We start from the raw sequence: 16,826 nt of genomic DNA on the forward strand, positions 1-16,826 counted from the left end.
GTACTGGAGAGGCTGAATTCAGAACAGTAGGTCAGAGAAGCAGACAGACAGTAAGTACTGGAGAGGCTGTATTCAGAACAGTAGGTCAGAGAAGCAGACAGCAGGTACTGGAGAGGCTGTATTCAGAACAGTATGTCAGAGAAGCAGACAGCAGGTACTGGAGAGGCTGTATTCAGAACAGTAGGTCAGAGAAGCAGACAGCAGGTACTGGAGAGGCTGTATTCAGAACAGTAGGTCAGAGAAGCAGACAGTAGGTACTGGAGAGGCTGTATTCAGAACAGTAGGTCAGAGAAGCAGACAGCAGGTACTGGAGAGGCTGTATTCAGAACAGTAGGTCAGAGAAGCAGACAGTAGGTACTGTAGAGGCTGTATTCAGAACAGTAGGTCAGAGAAGCAGACAGCAGGTACTGGAGAGGCTGTATTCAGAACAGTAGGTCAGAGAAGCAGACAGTAGGGACTGGAGAGGCTGTATTCAGAACAGTAGGTCAGAGAAGCAGACAGTAGGTACTGGAGAGGCTGTATTCAGAACAGTAGGTCAGAGAAGCAGACAGCAGGTACTGGAGAGGCTGTATTCAGAACAGTAGGTCAGAGAAGCAGACAGTAGGTACTGGAGAGGCTGTATTCAGAACAGTAGGTCAGAGAAGCAGACAGTAGGTACTGGAGAGGCTGTATTCAGAACAGTAGGTCAGAGAAGCAGACAGCAGGTACTGTAGAGACTGTATTCAGAACAGTAGGTCAGAGAAGCAGACAGCAGGTACTGGAGAGGCTGAATTCAGAACAGTAGGTCAGAGAAGCAGACAGACAGTAAGTACTGGAGAGGCTGTATTCAGAACAGTAGGTCAGAGAAGCAGACAGCAGGTACTGGAGAGGCTGTATTCAGAACAGTAGGTCAGAGAAGCAGACAGCAGGTACTGGAGAGGCTGTATTCAGAACAGTAGGTCAGAGAAGCAGACAGCAGGTACTGGAGAGGCTATATTCAGAACAGTAGGTCAGAGAAGCAGACAGCAGGTACTGGAGAGGCTGTATTCAGAACAGTAGGTCAGAGAAGCAGACAGTAGGTACTGGAGAGGCTGTATTCAGAACAGTAGGTCAGAGAAGCAGACAGCAGGTACTGGAGAGGCTGTATTCAGAACAGTAGGTCAGAGAAGCAGACAGTAGGTACTGTAGAGGCTGTATTCAGAACAGTAGGTCAGAGAAGCAGACAGCAGGTACTGGAGAGGCTGTATTCAGAACAGTAGGTCAGAGAAGCAGACAGTAGGTACTGGAGAGGCTGTATTCAGAACAGTAGGTCAGAGAAGCAGACAGTAGGTACTGGAGAGGCTGTATTCAGAACAGTAGGTCAGAGAAGCAGACAGCAGGTACTGGAGAGGCTGTATTCAGAACAGTAGGTCAGAGAAGCAGACAGCAGGTACTGGAGAGGCTGTATTCAGAACAGTAGGTCAGAGAAGCAGACAGTAGGTACTGGAGAGGCTGTATTCAGAACAGTAGGTCAGAGAAGCAGACAGTAGGTACTGGAGAGGCTGTATTCAGAACAGTAGGTCAGAGAAGCAGACAGCAGGTACTGGAGAGGCTGAATTCAGAACAGTAGGTCAGAGAAGCAGACAGACAGTAAGTACTGTAGAGGCTGTATTCAGAACAGTAGGTCAGAGAAGCAGACAGCAGGTACTGGAGAGGCTGTATTCAGAACAGTAGGTCAGAGAAGCAGACAGTAGGTACTGTAGAGGCTGTATTCAGAACAGTAGGTCAGAGAAGCAGACAGCAGGTACTGGAGAGGCTGTATTCAGAACAGTAGGTCAGAGAAGCAGACAGCAGGTACTGGAGAGGCTGTATTCAGAACAGTAGGTCAGAGAAGCAGACAGCAGGTACTGGAGAGGCTGTATTCAGAACAGTAGGTCAGAGAAGCAGACAGCAGGTACTAGAGAGGCTGTATTCAGAACAGTAGGTCAGAGAAGCAGACAGCAGGTACTGGAGAGGCTGTATTCAGAACAGTAGGTCAGAGAAGCAGACAGCAGGTACTGGAGAGGCTGTATTCAGAACAGTAGGTCAGAGAAGCAGACAGTAGGTACTGTAGAGGCTGTATTCAGAACAGTAGGTCAGAGAAGCAGACAGCAGGTACTGGAGAGGCTGTATTCAGAACAGTAGGTCAGAGAAGCAGACAGTAGGTACTGTAGAGGCTGTATTCAGAACAGTAGGTCAGAGAAGCAGACAGCAGGTACTGGAGAGGCTGTATTCAGAACAGTAGGTCAGAGAAGCAGACAGTAGGTACTGGAGAGGCTGTATTCAGAACAGTAGGTCAGAGAAGCAGACAGTAGGTACTGGAGAGGCTGTATTCAGAACAGTAGGTCAGAGAAGCAGACAGCAGGTACTGGAGAGGCTGAATTCAGAACAGTAGGTCAGAGAAGCAGACAGACAGTAAGTACTGGAGAGGCTGTATTCAGAACAGTAGGTCAGAGAAGCAGACAGCAGGTACTGGAGAGGCTGTATTCAGAACAGTATGTCAGAGAAGCAGACAGCAGGTACTGGAGAGGCTGTATTCAGAACAGTAGGTCAGAGAAGCAGACAGCAGGTACTGGAGAGGCTGTATTCAGAACAGTAGGTCAGAGAAGCAGACAGTAGGTACTGGAGAGGCTGTATTCAGAACAGTAGGTCAGAGAAGCAGACAGCAGGTACTGGAGAGGCTGTATTCAGAACAGTAGGTCAGAGAAGCAGACAGTAGGTACTGTAGAGGCTGTATTCAGAACAGTAGGTCAGAGAAGCAGACAGCAGGTACTGGAGAGGCTGTATTCAGAACAGTAGGTCAGAGAAGCAGACAGTAGGGACTGGAGAGGCTGTATTCAGAACAGTAGGTCAGAGAAGCAGACAGTAGGTACTGGAGAGGCTGTATTCAGAACAGTAGGTCAGAGAAGCAGACAGCAGGTACTGGAGAGGCTGTATTCAGAACAGTAGGTCAGAGAAGCAGACAGACAGTAAGTACTGGAGAGGCTGTATTCAGAACAGTAGGTCAGAGAAGCAGACAGTAAGTACTGGAGAGGCTGTATTCAGAACAGTAGGTCAGAGAAGCAGACAGCAGGTACTGGAGAGGCTGTATTCAGAACAGTAGGTCAGAGAAGCAGACATCAGGTACTGGAGAGGCTGTATTCAGAACAGTAGGTCAGAGAAGCAGACAGTAGGTACTGGAGAAGCTGTATTCAAAACAGTAGGTCAGAGATGCAGACAGACAGTAAGTACTGGAGAGGCTGTATTCAGAACAGTAGGTCAGAGAAGCAGACAGCAGGTACTGGAGAGGCTGTATTCAGAACAGTAGGTCAGAGAAGCAGACAGCAGGTACTGGAGAGGCTGTATTCAGAACAGTAGGTCAGAGAAGCAGACAGCAGGTACTGGAGAGGCTGTATTCAGAACAGTGGGTCAGAGAAGCAGACAGTAGGTACTGGAGAGGCTGTATTCAGAACAGTAGGTCAGAGAAGCAGACAGCAGGTATTGGAGAGGCTGTATTCAGAACAGTAGGTCAGAGAAGCAGACAGTAGGTACTGTAGAGGCTGTATTCAGAACAGTAGGTCAGAGAAGCAGACAGTAGGTACTGTAGAGGCTGTATTCAGAACAGTAGGTCAGAGAAGCAGACAGTAGGTACTGGAGAGGCTGTATTCAGAACAGTAGGTCAGAGAAGCAGACAGCAGGTACTGGAGAGGCTGTATTCAGAACAGTAGGTCAGAGAAGCAGACAGACAGTAAGTACTGGAGAGGCTGTATTCAGAACAGTAGGTCAGAGAAGCAGACAGTAGGTACTGGAGAGGCTGTATTCAGAACAGTAGGTCAGAGAAGCAGACAGCAGGTACTGGAGAGGCTGTATTCAGAACAGTAGGTCAGAGAAGCAGACAGCAGGTACTGGAGAGGCTGTATTCAGAACAGTGGGTCAGAGAAGCAGACAGTAGGTACTGGAGAGGCTGTATTCAGAACAGTAGGTCAGAGAAGCAGACAGCAGGTATTGGAGAGGCTGTATTCAGAACAGTAGGTCAGAGAAGCAGACAGTAGGTACTGTAGAGGCTGTATTCAGAACAGTAGGTCAGAGAAGCAGACAGTAGGTACTGTAGAGGCTGTATTCAGAACAGTAGGTCAGAGAAGCAGACAGTAGGTAATGGAGAGGCTGTATTCAGAACAGTAGGTCAGAGAAGCAGACAGCAGGTACTGGAGAGGCTGTATTCAGAACAGTAGGTCAGAGAAGCAGACAGACAGTAAGTACTGGAGAGGCTGTATTCAGAACAGTAGGTCAGAGAAGCAGACAGTAGGTACTGGAGAGGCTGTATTCAGAACAGTGGGTCAGAGAAGCAGACAGTAGGTACTGGAGAAGCTGTATTCAGAACAGTAGGTCAGAGAAGCAGACAGCAGGTACTGGAGAGGCTGTTTTCAGAACAGTAGGTCAGAGAAGCAGACAGTAGTTACTGGAGAGGCTGTATTCAGAACAGTAGGTCAGAGAAGCAGACAATAGGTACTGTAGAGGCTGTATTCAGAACAGTTGGTCAGAGAAGCAGACAGCAGGTACTGGAGAGGCTGTATTCAGAACAGTAGGTCAGAGAAGCAGACAGTAGGTACTGTAGAGGCTGTATTCAGAACAGTAGGTCAGAGAAGCAGACAGTAGGTACTGGAGAGGCTGTATTCAGAACAGTAGGTCAGAGAAGCAGACAGCAGGTACTGGAGAGGCTGTATTCAGAACAGTAGGTCAGAGAAGCAGACAGTAGGTACTGGAGAGGCTGTATTCAGAACAGTAGGTCAGAGAAGCAGACAGTAGGTCCTGGAGAGGCTGTATTCAGAACAGTAGGTCAGAGAAGCAGACAGTAGGTACTGGAGAGGCTGTATTCAGAACAGTAGGTCAGAGAAGCAGACAGTAGGTACTGGAGAGGCTGTATTCAGAACAGTAGGTCAGAGAAGCAGACAATAGGTACTGTAGAGGCTGTATTCAGACCAGTAGGTCAGAGAAGCAGACAGCAGGTACTGGAGAGGCTGTATTCAGAACAGTAGGTCAGAGAAGCAGACAGTAGGTACTGGAGAGGCTGTATTCAGAACAGTAGGTCAGAGAAGCAGACAGTAGGTACTGGAGAGGCTGTATTCAGAACAGTAGGTCAGAGAACTAGACAGCAGGTACTGTAGAGGCTGTATTCAGAACAGTAGGTTAGAGAAGCAGACAGCAGGTACTGGAGAGGCTGTATTCAGAACAGTAGGTCAGAGAAGCAGACAGCAGATTCTGCAGAGGCTGTATTCAGAACAGTAGGTCAGAGAAGCAGACAGTAGGTACTGTAGAGGCTGTATTCAGAACAGTGGGTCAGAGAAGCAGACAGTAGGTACTGGAGAGGCTGTATTCAGAACAGTAGGTCAGAGAAGCAGACAGCAGGTCCTGAAGAGGCTGTATTCAGAACAGTAGGTCAGAGAAGCAGACAGTAGGTACTGGAGAGGCTGTATTCAGAACAGTAGGTCAGAGAAGCAGACAGTAGGTACTGGAGAGGCTGTATTCAGAACAGTAGGTCAGAGAAGCAGACAGTAGGTACTGTAGAGGCTGTATTCAGAACAGTAGGTCAGAGAAGCAGACAGTAGGTACTCTAGAGGCTGTATTCAGAACAGTAGGTCAGAGAAGCAGACAGTAGGTACTGGAGAGGCTGTATTCAGAACAGTAGGTCAGAGAAGCAGACAGCAGGTACTGTAGAGGCTGTATTCAGAACAGTAGGTCAGAGAAGCAGACAGCAGGTACTGGAGAGGCTGTATTCAGAACAGTAGGTCAGAGAAGCAGACAGACACTAGGTACTTGAGAGGCTGTATTCAGAACAGTAGGTCAGAGAAGCAGACAGACAATAAGTACTGGAAAGACTGTATTCAGAACAGTAGGTCAGAGAAGCAGACAGCAGGTACTGGAGAGGCTGTATTCAGAACAGTAGGTCAGAGAAGCAGACAGTAAGTACTGGAGAGGCTGTATTCAGAACAGTAGGTCAGAGAAGCAGACAGACAGTAGGTACTGGAGAGGCTGTATTCAGAACAGTAGGTCAGAGAAGCAGACAGCAGGTACTGGAGAGGCTGTATTCAGAACAGTAGGTCAGAGAAGCAGACAGTAGGTACTGGAGAGGCTGTATTCAGAACAGTAGGTCAGAGAAGCAGACAGCAGGTACTGTAGAAGCTGTATTCAGAACAGTAGGTCAGAGAAGCAGACAGCAGGTATTGTAGAGGCTGTATTCAGAACAGTAGGTCAGAGAAGCAGACAGTAGGTACTGGAGAGGCTGTATTCAGAACAGTAGGTCAGAGAAGCAGACAGCAGATTCTGCAGAGGCTGTATTCAGAACAGTAGGTCAGAGAAGCAGACAGCAGGTACTGGAGAGGCTGTATTCAGAACAGTAGGTCAGAGAAGCAGACAGCAGGTACTGTAGAGGCTGTATTAAGAACAGTAGGTCAGAGAAGCAGACAGTAGGTACTGTAGAGGCTGTATTCAGAACAGTAGGTCAGAGAAGCAGACAGTAGGTACTGTAGAGGCTGTATTCAGAACAGTAGGTCAGAGAAGCAGACAGCAGGTACTGGAGAGGCTGTATTCAGAACAGTAGGTCAGAGAAGCAGACAGTAGGTACTGGGGAGGCTGTATTCAGAACAGTAGGTCAGAGAAGCAGACAGTAGGTACTGGAGAGGCTGTATTCAGAACAGTAGGTCAGAGAAGCAGACAGTAGGTACTGGAGAGGCTGTATTCAGAACAGTAGGTCAGAGAAGCAGACAGAGAGTAGGTACTGGAGAGGCTGTATTCAGAACAGTTGTTCAGAGAAGCAGACAGCAGGTACTGGAGAGGCTGTATTCAGAACAGTAGGTCAGAGAAGCAGACAGCAGGTACTGTAGAGGCTGTATTAAGAACAGTAGGTCAGAGAAGCAGACAGTAGGTACTGTAGAGGCTGTATTCAGAACAGTAGTTCAGAGAAGCAGACAGTAGGTACTGGGGAGGCTGTATTCAGAACAGTAGGTCAGAGAAGCAGACAGTAGGTACTGGAGAGGCTGTATTCAGAACAGTAGGTCAGAGAAGCAGACAGTAGGTACTGGAGAGGCTGTATTCAGAACAGTAGGTCAGAGAAGCAGACAGACAGAAGGTACTGGAGAGGCTGTATTCAGAACAGTAGGTCAGAGAAGCAGACAATAGGTACTGTAGAGGCTGTATTCAGAACAGTAGGTCAGAGAAGCAGACAGCAGGTACTGGAGAGGCTGTTTTCAGAACAGTAGGTCAGAGAAGCAGACAGTAGGTACTGGAGAGGCTGTATTCAGAACAGTAGGTCAGAGAAGCAGACAGTAGGTACTGGAGAGGCTGTATTCAGAACAGTAGGTCAGAGAAGCAGACAGTAGGTACTGGAGAGGCTGTATTCAGAACAGTAGGTCAGAGAAGCAGACAGTAGGTACTGGAGAGGCTGTATTCAGAACAGTAGGTCAGAGAAGCAGACAATAGGTACTGTAGAGGCTGTATTCAGAACAGTAGGTCAGAGAAGCAGACAGCAGGTACTGGAGAGGCTGTATTCAGAACAGTAGGTCAGAGAAGCAGACAGCAGGTACTGTAGAGGCTGTATTCAGAACAGTAGGTCAGAGAAGCAGACAGCAGATTCTGCAGAGGCTGTATTCAGAACAGTAGGTCAGAGAAGCAGACAGTAGGTACTGTAGAGGCTGTATTCAGAACAGTGGGTCAGAGAAGCAGACAGTAGGTACTGGAGAGGCTGTATTCAGAACAGTAGGTCAGAGAAGCAGACAGTAGGTACTGTAGAGGCTGTATTCAGAACAGTAGGTCAGAGAAGCAGACAGTAGGTACTCTAGAGGCAGTATTCAGAACAGTAGGTCAGAGAAGCAGACAGTAGGTACTGGAGAGGCTGTATTCAGAACAGTAGGTCAGAGAAGCAGACAGCAGGGACTGTAGAGGCTGTATTCAGAACAGTAGGTCAGAGAAGCAGACAGCAGGTACTGGAGAGGCTGTATTCAGAACAGTAGGTCAGAGAAGCAGACAGACACTAGGTACTTGAGAGGCTGTATTCAGAACAGTAGGTCAGAGAAGCAGACAGTAAGTACTGGAGAGGCTGTATTCAGAACAGTAGTTCAGAGAAGCAGACAGCAGGTACTGGAGAGGCTGTATTCAGAACAGTAGGTCAGAGAAGCAGACAGACAATAAGTACTGGAAAGACTGTATTCAGAACAGTAGGTCAGAGAAGCAGACAGCAGGTACTGGAGAGGCTGTATTCAGAACAGTAGGTCAGAGAAGCAGACAGTAAGTACTGGAGAGGCTGTATTCAGAACAGTAGGTCAGAGAAGCAGACAGACGGTAGGTACTGGAGAGGCTGTATTCAGAACAGTAGTTCAGAGAAGCAGACAGCAGGTACTGGAGAGGCTGTATTCAGAACAGTAGGTCAGAGAAGCAGACAGACAATAAGTACTGGAAAGGCTGTATTCAGAACAGTAGGTCAGAGAAGCAGACAGCAGGTACTGGAGAGGCTGTATTCAGAACAGTAGGTCAGAGAAGCAGACAGTAGGTACTGGAGATGCTGTATTCAGAACAGTAGGTCAGAGAAGCAGACAGCAGGTACTGTAGAGGCTGTATTAAGAACAGTAGGTCAGAGAAGCAGACAGTAGGTACTGTAGAGGCTGTATTCAGAACAGTAGGTCAGAGAAGCAGACAGTAGGTACTGGGGAGGCTGTATTCAGAACAGTAGGTCAGAGAAGCAGACAGTAGGTACTGGAGAGGCTGTATTCAGAACAGTAGGTCAGAGAAGCAGACAGTAGGTACTGGAGAGGCTGTATTCAGAACAGTAGGTCAGAGAAGCAGACAGCAGGTACTGGAGAGGCTGTATTCAGAACAGTAGGTCAGAGAAGCAGACAGTAGGTACTGTAGAGCCTGTATTCAGAACAGTAGGTCAGAGAAGCAGACAGTAGGTACTGGAGAAGCTGTATTCAGAACAGTAGGTCAGAGAAGCAGACATTAAGTACTGGAGAGGCTGTATTCAGAACAGTAGGTCAGAGAAGCAGACAGTAGGTACTGGAGAGGCTGTATTCAGAACAGTAGGTCAGAGAAGCAGACAGTAGGTACTGGAGAGGCTGTATTCAGAACAGTAGGTCAGAGAAGCAGACAGCAGGTACTGGAGAGGCTGTTTTCAGAACAGTAGGTCAGAGAAGCAGACAGTAGGTACTGTAGAGGCTGTATTCAGAACAGTAGGTCAGAGAAGCAGACAGCAGGTACTGGAGAGGCTGTATTCAGAACAGTAGGTCAGAGAAGCAGACAGACACTAGGTACTGGAGAGACTGTATTCAGAACAGTAGGTCAGAGAAGCAGACAGACACTAGGTACTGGAGAGGCTGTATTCAGAACAGTAGGTCAGAGAAGCAGACAGACAGTAAGTACTGGAGAGGCTGTATTCAGAACAGTAGGTCAGAGAAGCAGACAGTAGGTACTGGAGAGGCTGTATTCAGAACAGTAGGTCAGAGAAGCAGACAGTAGGTACTGGAGAGGCTGTATTCAGAACAGTAGGTCAGAGAAGCAGACAGCAGGTACTGGAGAGGCTGTTTTCAGAACAGTAGGTCAGAGAAGCAGACAGTAGGTACTGGAGAGGCTGTATTCAGAACAGTAGGTCAGAGAAGCAGACAGTAGGTACTGTAGAGGCTGTATTCAGAACAGTAGGTCAGAGAAGCAGACAGCAGGTACTGGAGAGGCTGTATTCAGAACAGTAGGTCAGAGAAGCAGACAGACAGTAGGTACTGGAGAGGCTGTATTCAGAACAGTAGGTCAGAGAAGCAGACAGACACTAGGTACTGGAGAGGCTGTATTCAGAACAGTAGGTCAGAGAAGCAGACAGACAGTAAGTACTAGAGAGGCTGTATTCAGAACAGTAGGTCAGAGATGCAGACAGTAGGTACTGGAGAGGCTGTATTCAGAACAGTAGGTCAGAGAAGCAGACAGACAGTAGGTACTGGAGAGGCTGTATTCAGAACAGTAGGTCAGAGAAGCAGACAGACAGTAAGTACTGGAGAGGCTGTATTCAGAACAGTAGGTCAGAGAAGCAGACAGTAAGTACTGGAGAGGCTGTATTCAGAACAGTAGGTCAGAGAAGCAGACAGACAGTAGGTACTGGAGAGGCTGTATTCAGAACAGTAGGTCAGAGAAGCAGACAGACAGTAAGTACTGGAGAGGCTGTATTCAGAACAGTAGGTCAGAGAAGCAGACAGCAGGTACTGGAGAGGCTGTATTCAGAACAGTAGGTCAGAGAAGCAGACAGACAGTAAGTACTGGAGAGGCTGTATTCAGAACAGTAGGTCAGAGAAGCAGACAGTAAGTACTGGAGAGGCTGTATTCAGAATAGTAGGTCAGAGAAGCAGACAGACAGTAAGTACTGGAGAGGCTGTATTCAGAACAGTAGGTCAGAGAAGCAGACAGACAGTAAGTACTGGAGAGGCTGTATTCAGAATAGTAGGTCAGAGAAGCAGACAGACAGTAAGTACTGGAGAGGCTGTATTCAGAACAGTAGGTCAGAGAAGCAGACAGTAGGTACTGGAGAGGCTGTATTCAGAACAGTAGGTCAGAGAAGCAGACAGTAGGTACTGTAGAGGCTGTATTCAGAACAGTAGGTCAGAGAAGCAGACAGCAGGTACTGGAGAGGCTGTATTCAGAACAGTAGGTCAGAGAAGCAGACAGACAGTAGGTACTGGAGAGGCTGTATTCAGAACAGTAGGTCAGAGAAGCAGACAGACACTAGGTACTGGAGAGGCTGTATTCAGAACAGTAGGTCAGAGAAGCAGACAGACAGTAAGTACTAGAGAGGCTGTATTCAGAACAGTAGGTCAGAGATGCAGACAGTAGGTACTGGAGAGGCTGTATTCAGAACAGTAGGTCAGAGAAGCAGACAGACAGTAGGTACTGGAGAGGCTGTATTCAGAACAGTAGGTCAGAGAAGCAGACAGACAGTAAGTACTGGAGAGGCTGTATTCAGAACAGTAGGTCAGAGAAGCAGACAGTAAGTACTGGAGAGGCTGTATTCAGAACAGTAGGTCAGAGAAGCAGACAGACAGTAGGTACTGGAGAGGCTGTATTCAGAACAGTAGGTCAGAGAAGCAGACAGACAGTAAGTACTGGAGAGGCTGTATTCAGAACAGTAGGTCAGAGAAGCAGACAGCAGGTACTGGAGAGGCTGTATTCAGAACAGTAGGTCAGAGAAGCAGACAGACAGTAAGTACTGGAGAGGCTGTATTCAGAACAGTAGGTCAGAGAAGCAGACAGTAAGTACTGGAGAGGCTGTATTCAGAACAGTAGGTCAGAGAAGCAGACAGACAGTAAGTACTGGAGAGGCTGTATTCAGAACAGTAGGTCAGAGAAGCAGACAGTAAGTAGGTACTGGAGAGGCTGTATTCAGAACAGTAGGTCAGAGAAGCAGACAGTAAGTACTGGAGAGGCTGTATTCAGAACAGTAGGTCAGAGAAGCAGACAGTAGGTACTGGAGAGGCTGTATTCAGAACAGTAGGTCAGAGAAGCAGACAGTAAGTACTGGAGAGGCTGTATTCAGAACAGTAGGTCAGAGAAGCAGACAGACAGTAGGTACTGGAGAGGCTGTATTCAGAACAGTAGGTCAGAGAAGCAGACAGACAGTAAGTACTGGAGAGGCTGTATTCAGAACAGTAGGTCAGTGAAGCAGACAGTAGGTACTGGAGAGGCTGTATTCAGAACAGTAGGTCAGAGAAGCAGACAGCAGGTACTGGAGAGGCTGTATTCAGAACAGTAGGTCAGAGAAGCAGACAGTAAGTACTGGAGAGGCTGTATTCAGAACAGTAGGTCAGAGAAGCAGACAGTAGGTACTGGAGAGGCTGTATTCAGAACAGTAGGTCAGAGAAGCAGACAGTAAGTACTGGAGAGGCTGTATTCAGAACAGTAGGTCAGAGAAGCAGACAGACAGTAGGTACTGTAGAGGCTGTATTCAGAACAGTAGGTCAGAGAAGCAGACAGTAGGTACTGGGGAGGCTGTATTCAGAACAGTAGGTCAGAGAAGCAGACAGTAGGTACTGGAGAGGCTGTATTCAGAACAGTAGGTCAGAGAAGCAGACAGTAGGTACTGGAGAGGCTGTATTCAGAACAGTAGGTCAGAGAAGCAGACAGCAGGTACTGGAGAGGCTGTATTCAGAACAGTAGGTCAGAGAAGCAGACAGTAGGTACTGGAGAAGCTGTATTCAGAACAGTAGGTCAGAGAAGCAGACATTAAGTACTGGAGAGGCTGTATTCAGAACAGTAGGTCAGAGAAGCAGACAGTAGGTACTGGAGAGGCTGTATTCAGAACAGTAGGTCAGAGAAGCAGACAGTAGGTACTGGAGAGGCTGTATTCAGAACAGTAGGTCAGAGAAGCAGACAGCAGGTACTGGAGAGGCTGTTTTCAGAACAGTAGGTCAGAGAAGCAGACAGTAGGTACTGTAGAGGCTGTATTCAGAACAGTAGGTCAGAGAAGCAGACAGCAGGTACTGGAGAGGCTGTATTCAGAACAGTAGGTCAGAGAAGCAGACAGACACTAGGTACTGGAGAGACTGTATTCAGAACAGTAGGTCAGAGAAGCAGACAGACACTAGGTACTGGAGAGGCTGTATTCAGAACAGTAGGTCAGAGAAGCAGACAGACAGTAAGTACTGGAGAGGCTGTATTCAGAACAGTAGGTCAGAGAAGCAGACAGTAGGTACTGGAGAGGCTGTATTCAGAACAGTAGGTCAGAGAAGCAGACAGTAGGTACTGGAGAGGCTGTATTCAGAACAGTAGGTCAGAGAAGCAGACAGCAGGTACTGGAGAGGCTGTTTTCAGAACAGTAGGTCAGAGAAGCAGACAGTAGGTACTGGAGAGGCTGTATTCAGAACAGTAGGTCAGAGAAGCAGACAGTAGGTACTGTAGAGGCTGTATTCAGAACAGTAGGTCAGAGAAGCAGACAGCAGGTACTGGAGAGGCTGTATTCAGAACAGTAGGTCAGAGAAGCAGACAGACAGTAGGTACTGGAGAGGCTGTATTCAGAACAGTAGGTCAGAGAAGCAGACAGACACTAGGTACTGGAGAGGCTGTATTCAGAACAGTAGGTCAGAGAAGCAGACAGACAGTAAGTACTGGAGAGGCTGTATTCAGAACAGTAGGTCAGAGAAGCAGACAGCAGGTACTGTAGAGGCTGTATTCAGAACAGTAGGTCAGAGAAGCAGACAGTAAGTACTGGAGAGGCTGTATTCAGAACAGTAGGTCAGAGAAGCAGACAGACAGTAGGTACTGGAGAGGCTGTATTCAGAACAGTAGGTCAGAGAAGCAGACAGACAGTAAGTACTGGAGAGGCTGTATTCAGAACAGTAGGTCAGAGAAGCAGACAGCAGGTACTGGAGAGGCTGTATTCAGAACAGTAGGTCAGAGAAGCAGACAGACAGTAAGTACTGGAGAGGCTGTATTCAGAACAGTAGGTCAGAGAAGCAGACAGTAAGTACTGGAGAGGCTGTATTCAGAACAGTAGGTCAGAGAAGCAGACAGACAGTAAGTACTGGAGAGGCTGTATTCAGAACAGTAGGTCAGAGAAGCAGACAGTAAGTAGGTACTGGAGAGGCTGTATTCAGAACAGTAGGTCAGAGAAGCAGACAGTAAGTACTGGAGAGGCTGTATTCAGAACAGTAGGTCAGAGAAGCAGACAGTAGGTACTGGAGAGGCTGTATTCAGAACAGTAGGTCAGAGAAGCAGACAGTAAGTACTGGAGAGGCTGTATTCAGAACAGTAGGTCAGAGAAGCAGACAGACAGTAGGTACTGGAGAGGCTGTATTCAGAACAGTAGGTCAGAGAAGCAGACAGACAGTAAGTACTGGAGAGGCTGTATTCAGAACAGTAGGTCAGTGAAGCAGACAGTAGGTACTGGAGAGGCTGTATTCAGAACAGTAGGTCAGAGAAGCAGAGAGTAAGTAGGTACTGTAGAGGCTGTATTCAGAACAGTAGGTCAGAGAAGCAGACAGCAGGTACTGGAGAGGCTGTATTCAGAACAGTAGGTCAGAGAAGCAGACAGTAAGTACTGGAGATGCTGTATTCAGAACAGTAGGTCAGAGAAGCAGACAGTAGGTACTGGAGAGGCTGTATTCAGAACAGTAGGTCAGAGAAGCAGACAGTAAGTACTGGAGAGGCTGTATTCAGAACAGTAGGTCAGAGAAGCAGACAGACAGTAGGTACTGTAGAGGCTGTATTCAGAACAGTAGGTCAGAGAAGCAGACAGACAGTAGGTACTGGAGAAACTGTATTCAGAACAGTAGGTCAGAGAAGCAGACAGCAGGTACTGGAGAGGCTGTATTCAGAACAGTAGGTCAGAGAAGCAGACAGACAGTAGGTACTGGAGAGGCTGTATTCAGAACAGTAGGTCAGAGAAGCAGACAGTAAGTACTGGAGAGGCTGTATTCAGAACAGTAGGTCAGAGAAGCAGACAGCAGGTACTGGAGAGGCTCTAAGCACATTCAAGTTGTTTCTGGAATTACATGCCCAAGCCAAGGTCATCTGCCGAATGTGTGTGTGTGTGTGTTTACTTTATGCCACAGTTCAACAGCGAGGGAATGTTAAAAGCCTTTTTATGGATCTATGGCAGCATGTGTGTGTGTGTGTGTGTGTGTGTGTGTGTGTGTGTGTGTGTGTGTGTGTGTGTGTGTGTGTGTGTGTGTGTGTGTGTGTGTGTGTGTGTGTGTGTGTGTGTGTGTGTGTATACACCAGAGAGAAGTGTGTGTTTAGCAGTCTGGAGGTGTCCTCTAATGCCACGAGACTTCCCACACACGGCACGTGCCCAGAACTCTTTATCCCCGCTGCAGTGTCTCCTCTCCCCTCCCATTCCTTACCAACACTCAGGCAACTGGGCTGCTGTGAGAGTCACCTTGGCTCCGTATGACAGCACAGCTGCATCTCCCTCCTCATGGCTTGATCCAAGATGGCACCCAGTTTCTCCCTGCAGTGACCTGATTCTCTCACACCCCTGCAGAGGCAGTTGCCCTGACAACGTCAACGACAGCCTGCTATTGGTTGAAACCCTCTGCAAACGAACAGCCTTGGTGATTATGTAATGCAGAGACAGCTTCTCTGTGTTATTGTGAGGAGGACAATGTTTATGTAATTGTTGCCAGGGAAGGCACGTCCAAGGAATAATAATAATGCAGTAGCACGTTGAAGATGTACTGTATTAAATTCCCAATATCATCATATGAATCACTTTATTACGGTGTTGTGTAATGTTATTTAACATGACTAAAGTTAATCAGCGCAATCAGAGTCGTGTAGCCTAAAGGTTCTATGGCATAACGTTCTGATGCCCCCGACATTCAAACAATTGGTCTTTAGCCTGTTGAAAGGAAATACAATGTTCCATCATTAGACTTGGCGACAGGCTCTGATGAAGATGCTGCTACTTCAGGTTCCAGTCATTTACAGTGTGGTAACGGCACCATCAGCATCTCATTCATAGTGACATGAAGGCACCGCTTACAGCATCACAGAGAGAGTGGAGCCGGCAGCACAGCATCACAGAGAGAGTGGAGCCGGCAGCACAACATCACAGAGAGAGTGGAGCCGGCAGCACAGCATCACAGCCAATGACCTCAGTGGTTCTGCAGCAGAGAGAGAGAGGGAGAAGTGAGAGAGAGAGAGGGTGAGAGGGAGGGGGAGAGAAGCGGTAATGGTATGACACACTCCTAATCTATAACCAGAGACGCAGACGGGACTGGACCAAGAGTGTTCGGTGCAGCTCCCGGAGCGTCTGTCTCTGCGCAAGATGCTCAGCAGAACCGGGGAAAACCTGTCGGCCGATTAACTACGTTCCTCCCTGTGATGTTAAGGAAGAGTCAGAATGACTATCCCCAAAGATATTCCTGAAAAGTGGTTCCCCATCGTTCTTCCACTGCAACAGAAGAAACAACAAGGACTAGCTGCTAAAACCAAGAAGACGTGGACAGGTACTTCTGTTTGCCACGGTCACGTCAGTCATCTGTTTTATATGCAGTGTGTGCCTGTTTGTTCATTGGATGGGGAAATGTGCTGTAGCTTCCATCTATTGGATTTATGGTGTTCTGTCTGATGACAGACAGGATCTCCTTGCTATGTCAATAAACCATTCTACATCTCATCTGTTTGTGTCAGTATTCAGTCCCTCTCATCGCATGATTTCTCACATCTCTGCAGTGTCCCCCATCTCCATCACTGTGTGTGTCTCTGTGTGTGTTAATGTGAATGTGTGTGTGTGTGTGTGTGTGTATGTGTGTGTGTGTGTATATGTGTGTGTGTGTGTGTGCGCGTGTGTGTGTGTGTGTGTGTGTGTGTGTGTGTGTGTGTGTGTCTCTGTGTGTATGTGTGTGTGTGTGTGTGTCTCTGTGTGTATGTGTGTGTGTGTATGTGTGTGTGTGTGTGTGTGTGTGTATGTGTGTGCGTGTGTGTGTGTGTATGTGTGTGTGTGTGTGTGTGTGTGTCTCTGTGTGTATGTGTGTGTGTGTGTGTGTATGTGAGTGTGTGTGTGTGTGTGTGTGTGTGTGTGTGTGTGTGTGTGTGTGTGTGTGTGTGTGTGTGTGTGTCTCTGTGTGTATGTGTGTGTGTATGTGTGTGTGTGTGTGTGTGTGTGTGTGTCTCTGTGTGTATGTGTGTGTGTATGTGTGTGTGTGTGTGTGTGTGTGTGTGTCTCTCTGTGTGTATGTGTGTGTGTGTGTGTGAATGTGTGTATGTGAATGTGTGTGTGAGTGTGTGTGTGTGTGTGTGTGTGTGTGTGTGTGTGTGTGTGTGTGTGAATGTGTGTATGTGAATGTGTGTGTGTGTGTGTGTGTGTGTGTGTGTGTGTGTGTGTG

General features: G+C 47.7%; 1 protein-coding gene across 1 annotated transcript in view; it reads left to right on the forward strand.

Annotated features, from left to right (window-relative positions):
• Positions 1–15,714: 15,714 nt before the first annotated feature.
• The window catches only part of LOC135520738 (phospholipid-transporting ATPase ID-like), a 78,862-nt gene continuing 77,750 nt past the window's right edge, over positions 15,715–16,826 (forward strand). Inside the window, 1 exon segment of the mRNA XM_064946506.1 lies at positions 15,715–15,947. Coding sequence (XP_064802578.1) covers positions 15,842–15,947 — 106 coding nt within the window. The 5' untranslated portion in view covers positions 15,715–15,841.

Source organism: Oncorhynchus masou, chromosome 29 (genome assembly GCF_036934945.1).
Source record: "Oncorhynchus masou masou isolate Uvic2021 chromosome 29, UVic_Omas_1.1, whole genome shotgun sequence".
Classification (NCBI taxonomy): Eukaryota; Metazoa; Chordata; class Actinopteri; order Salmoniformes; family Salmonidae; genus Oncorhynchus; species Oncorhynchus masou.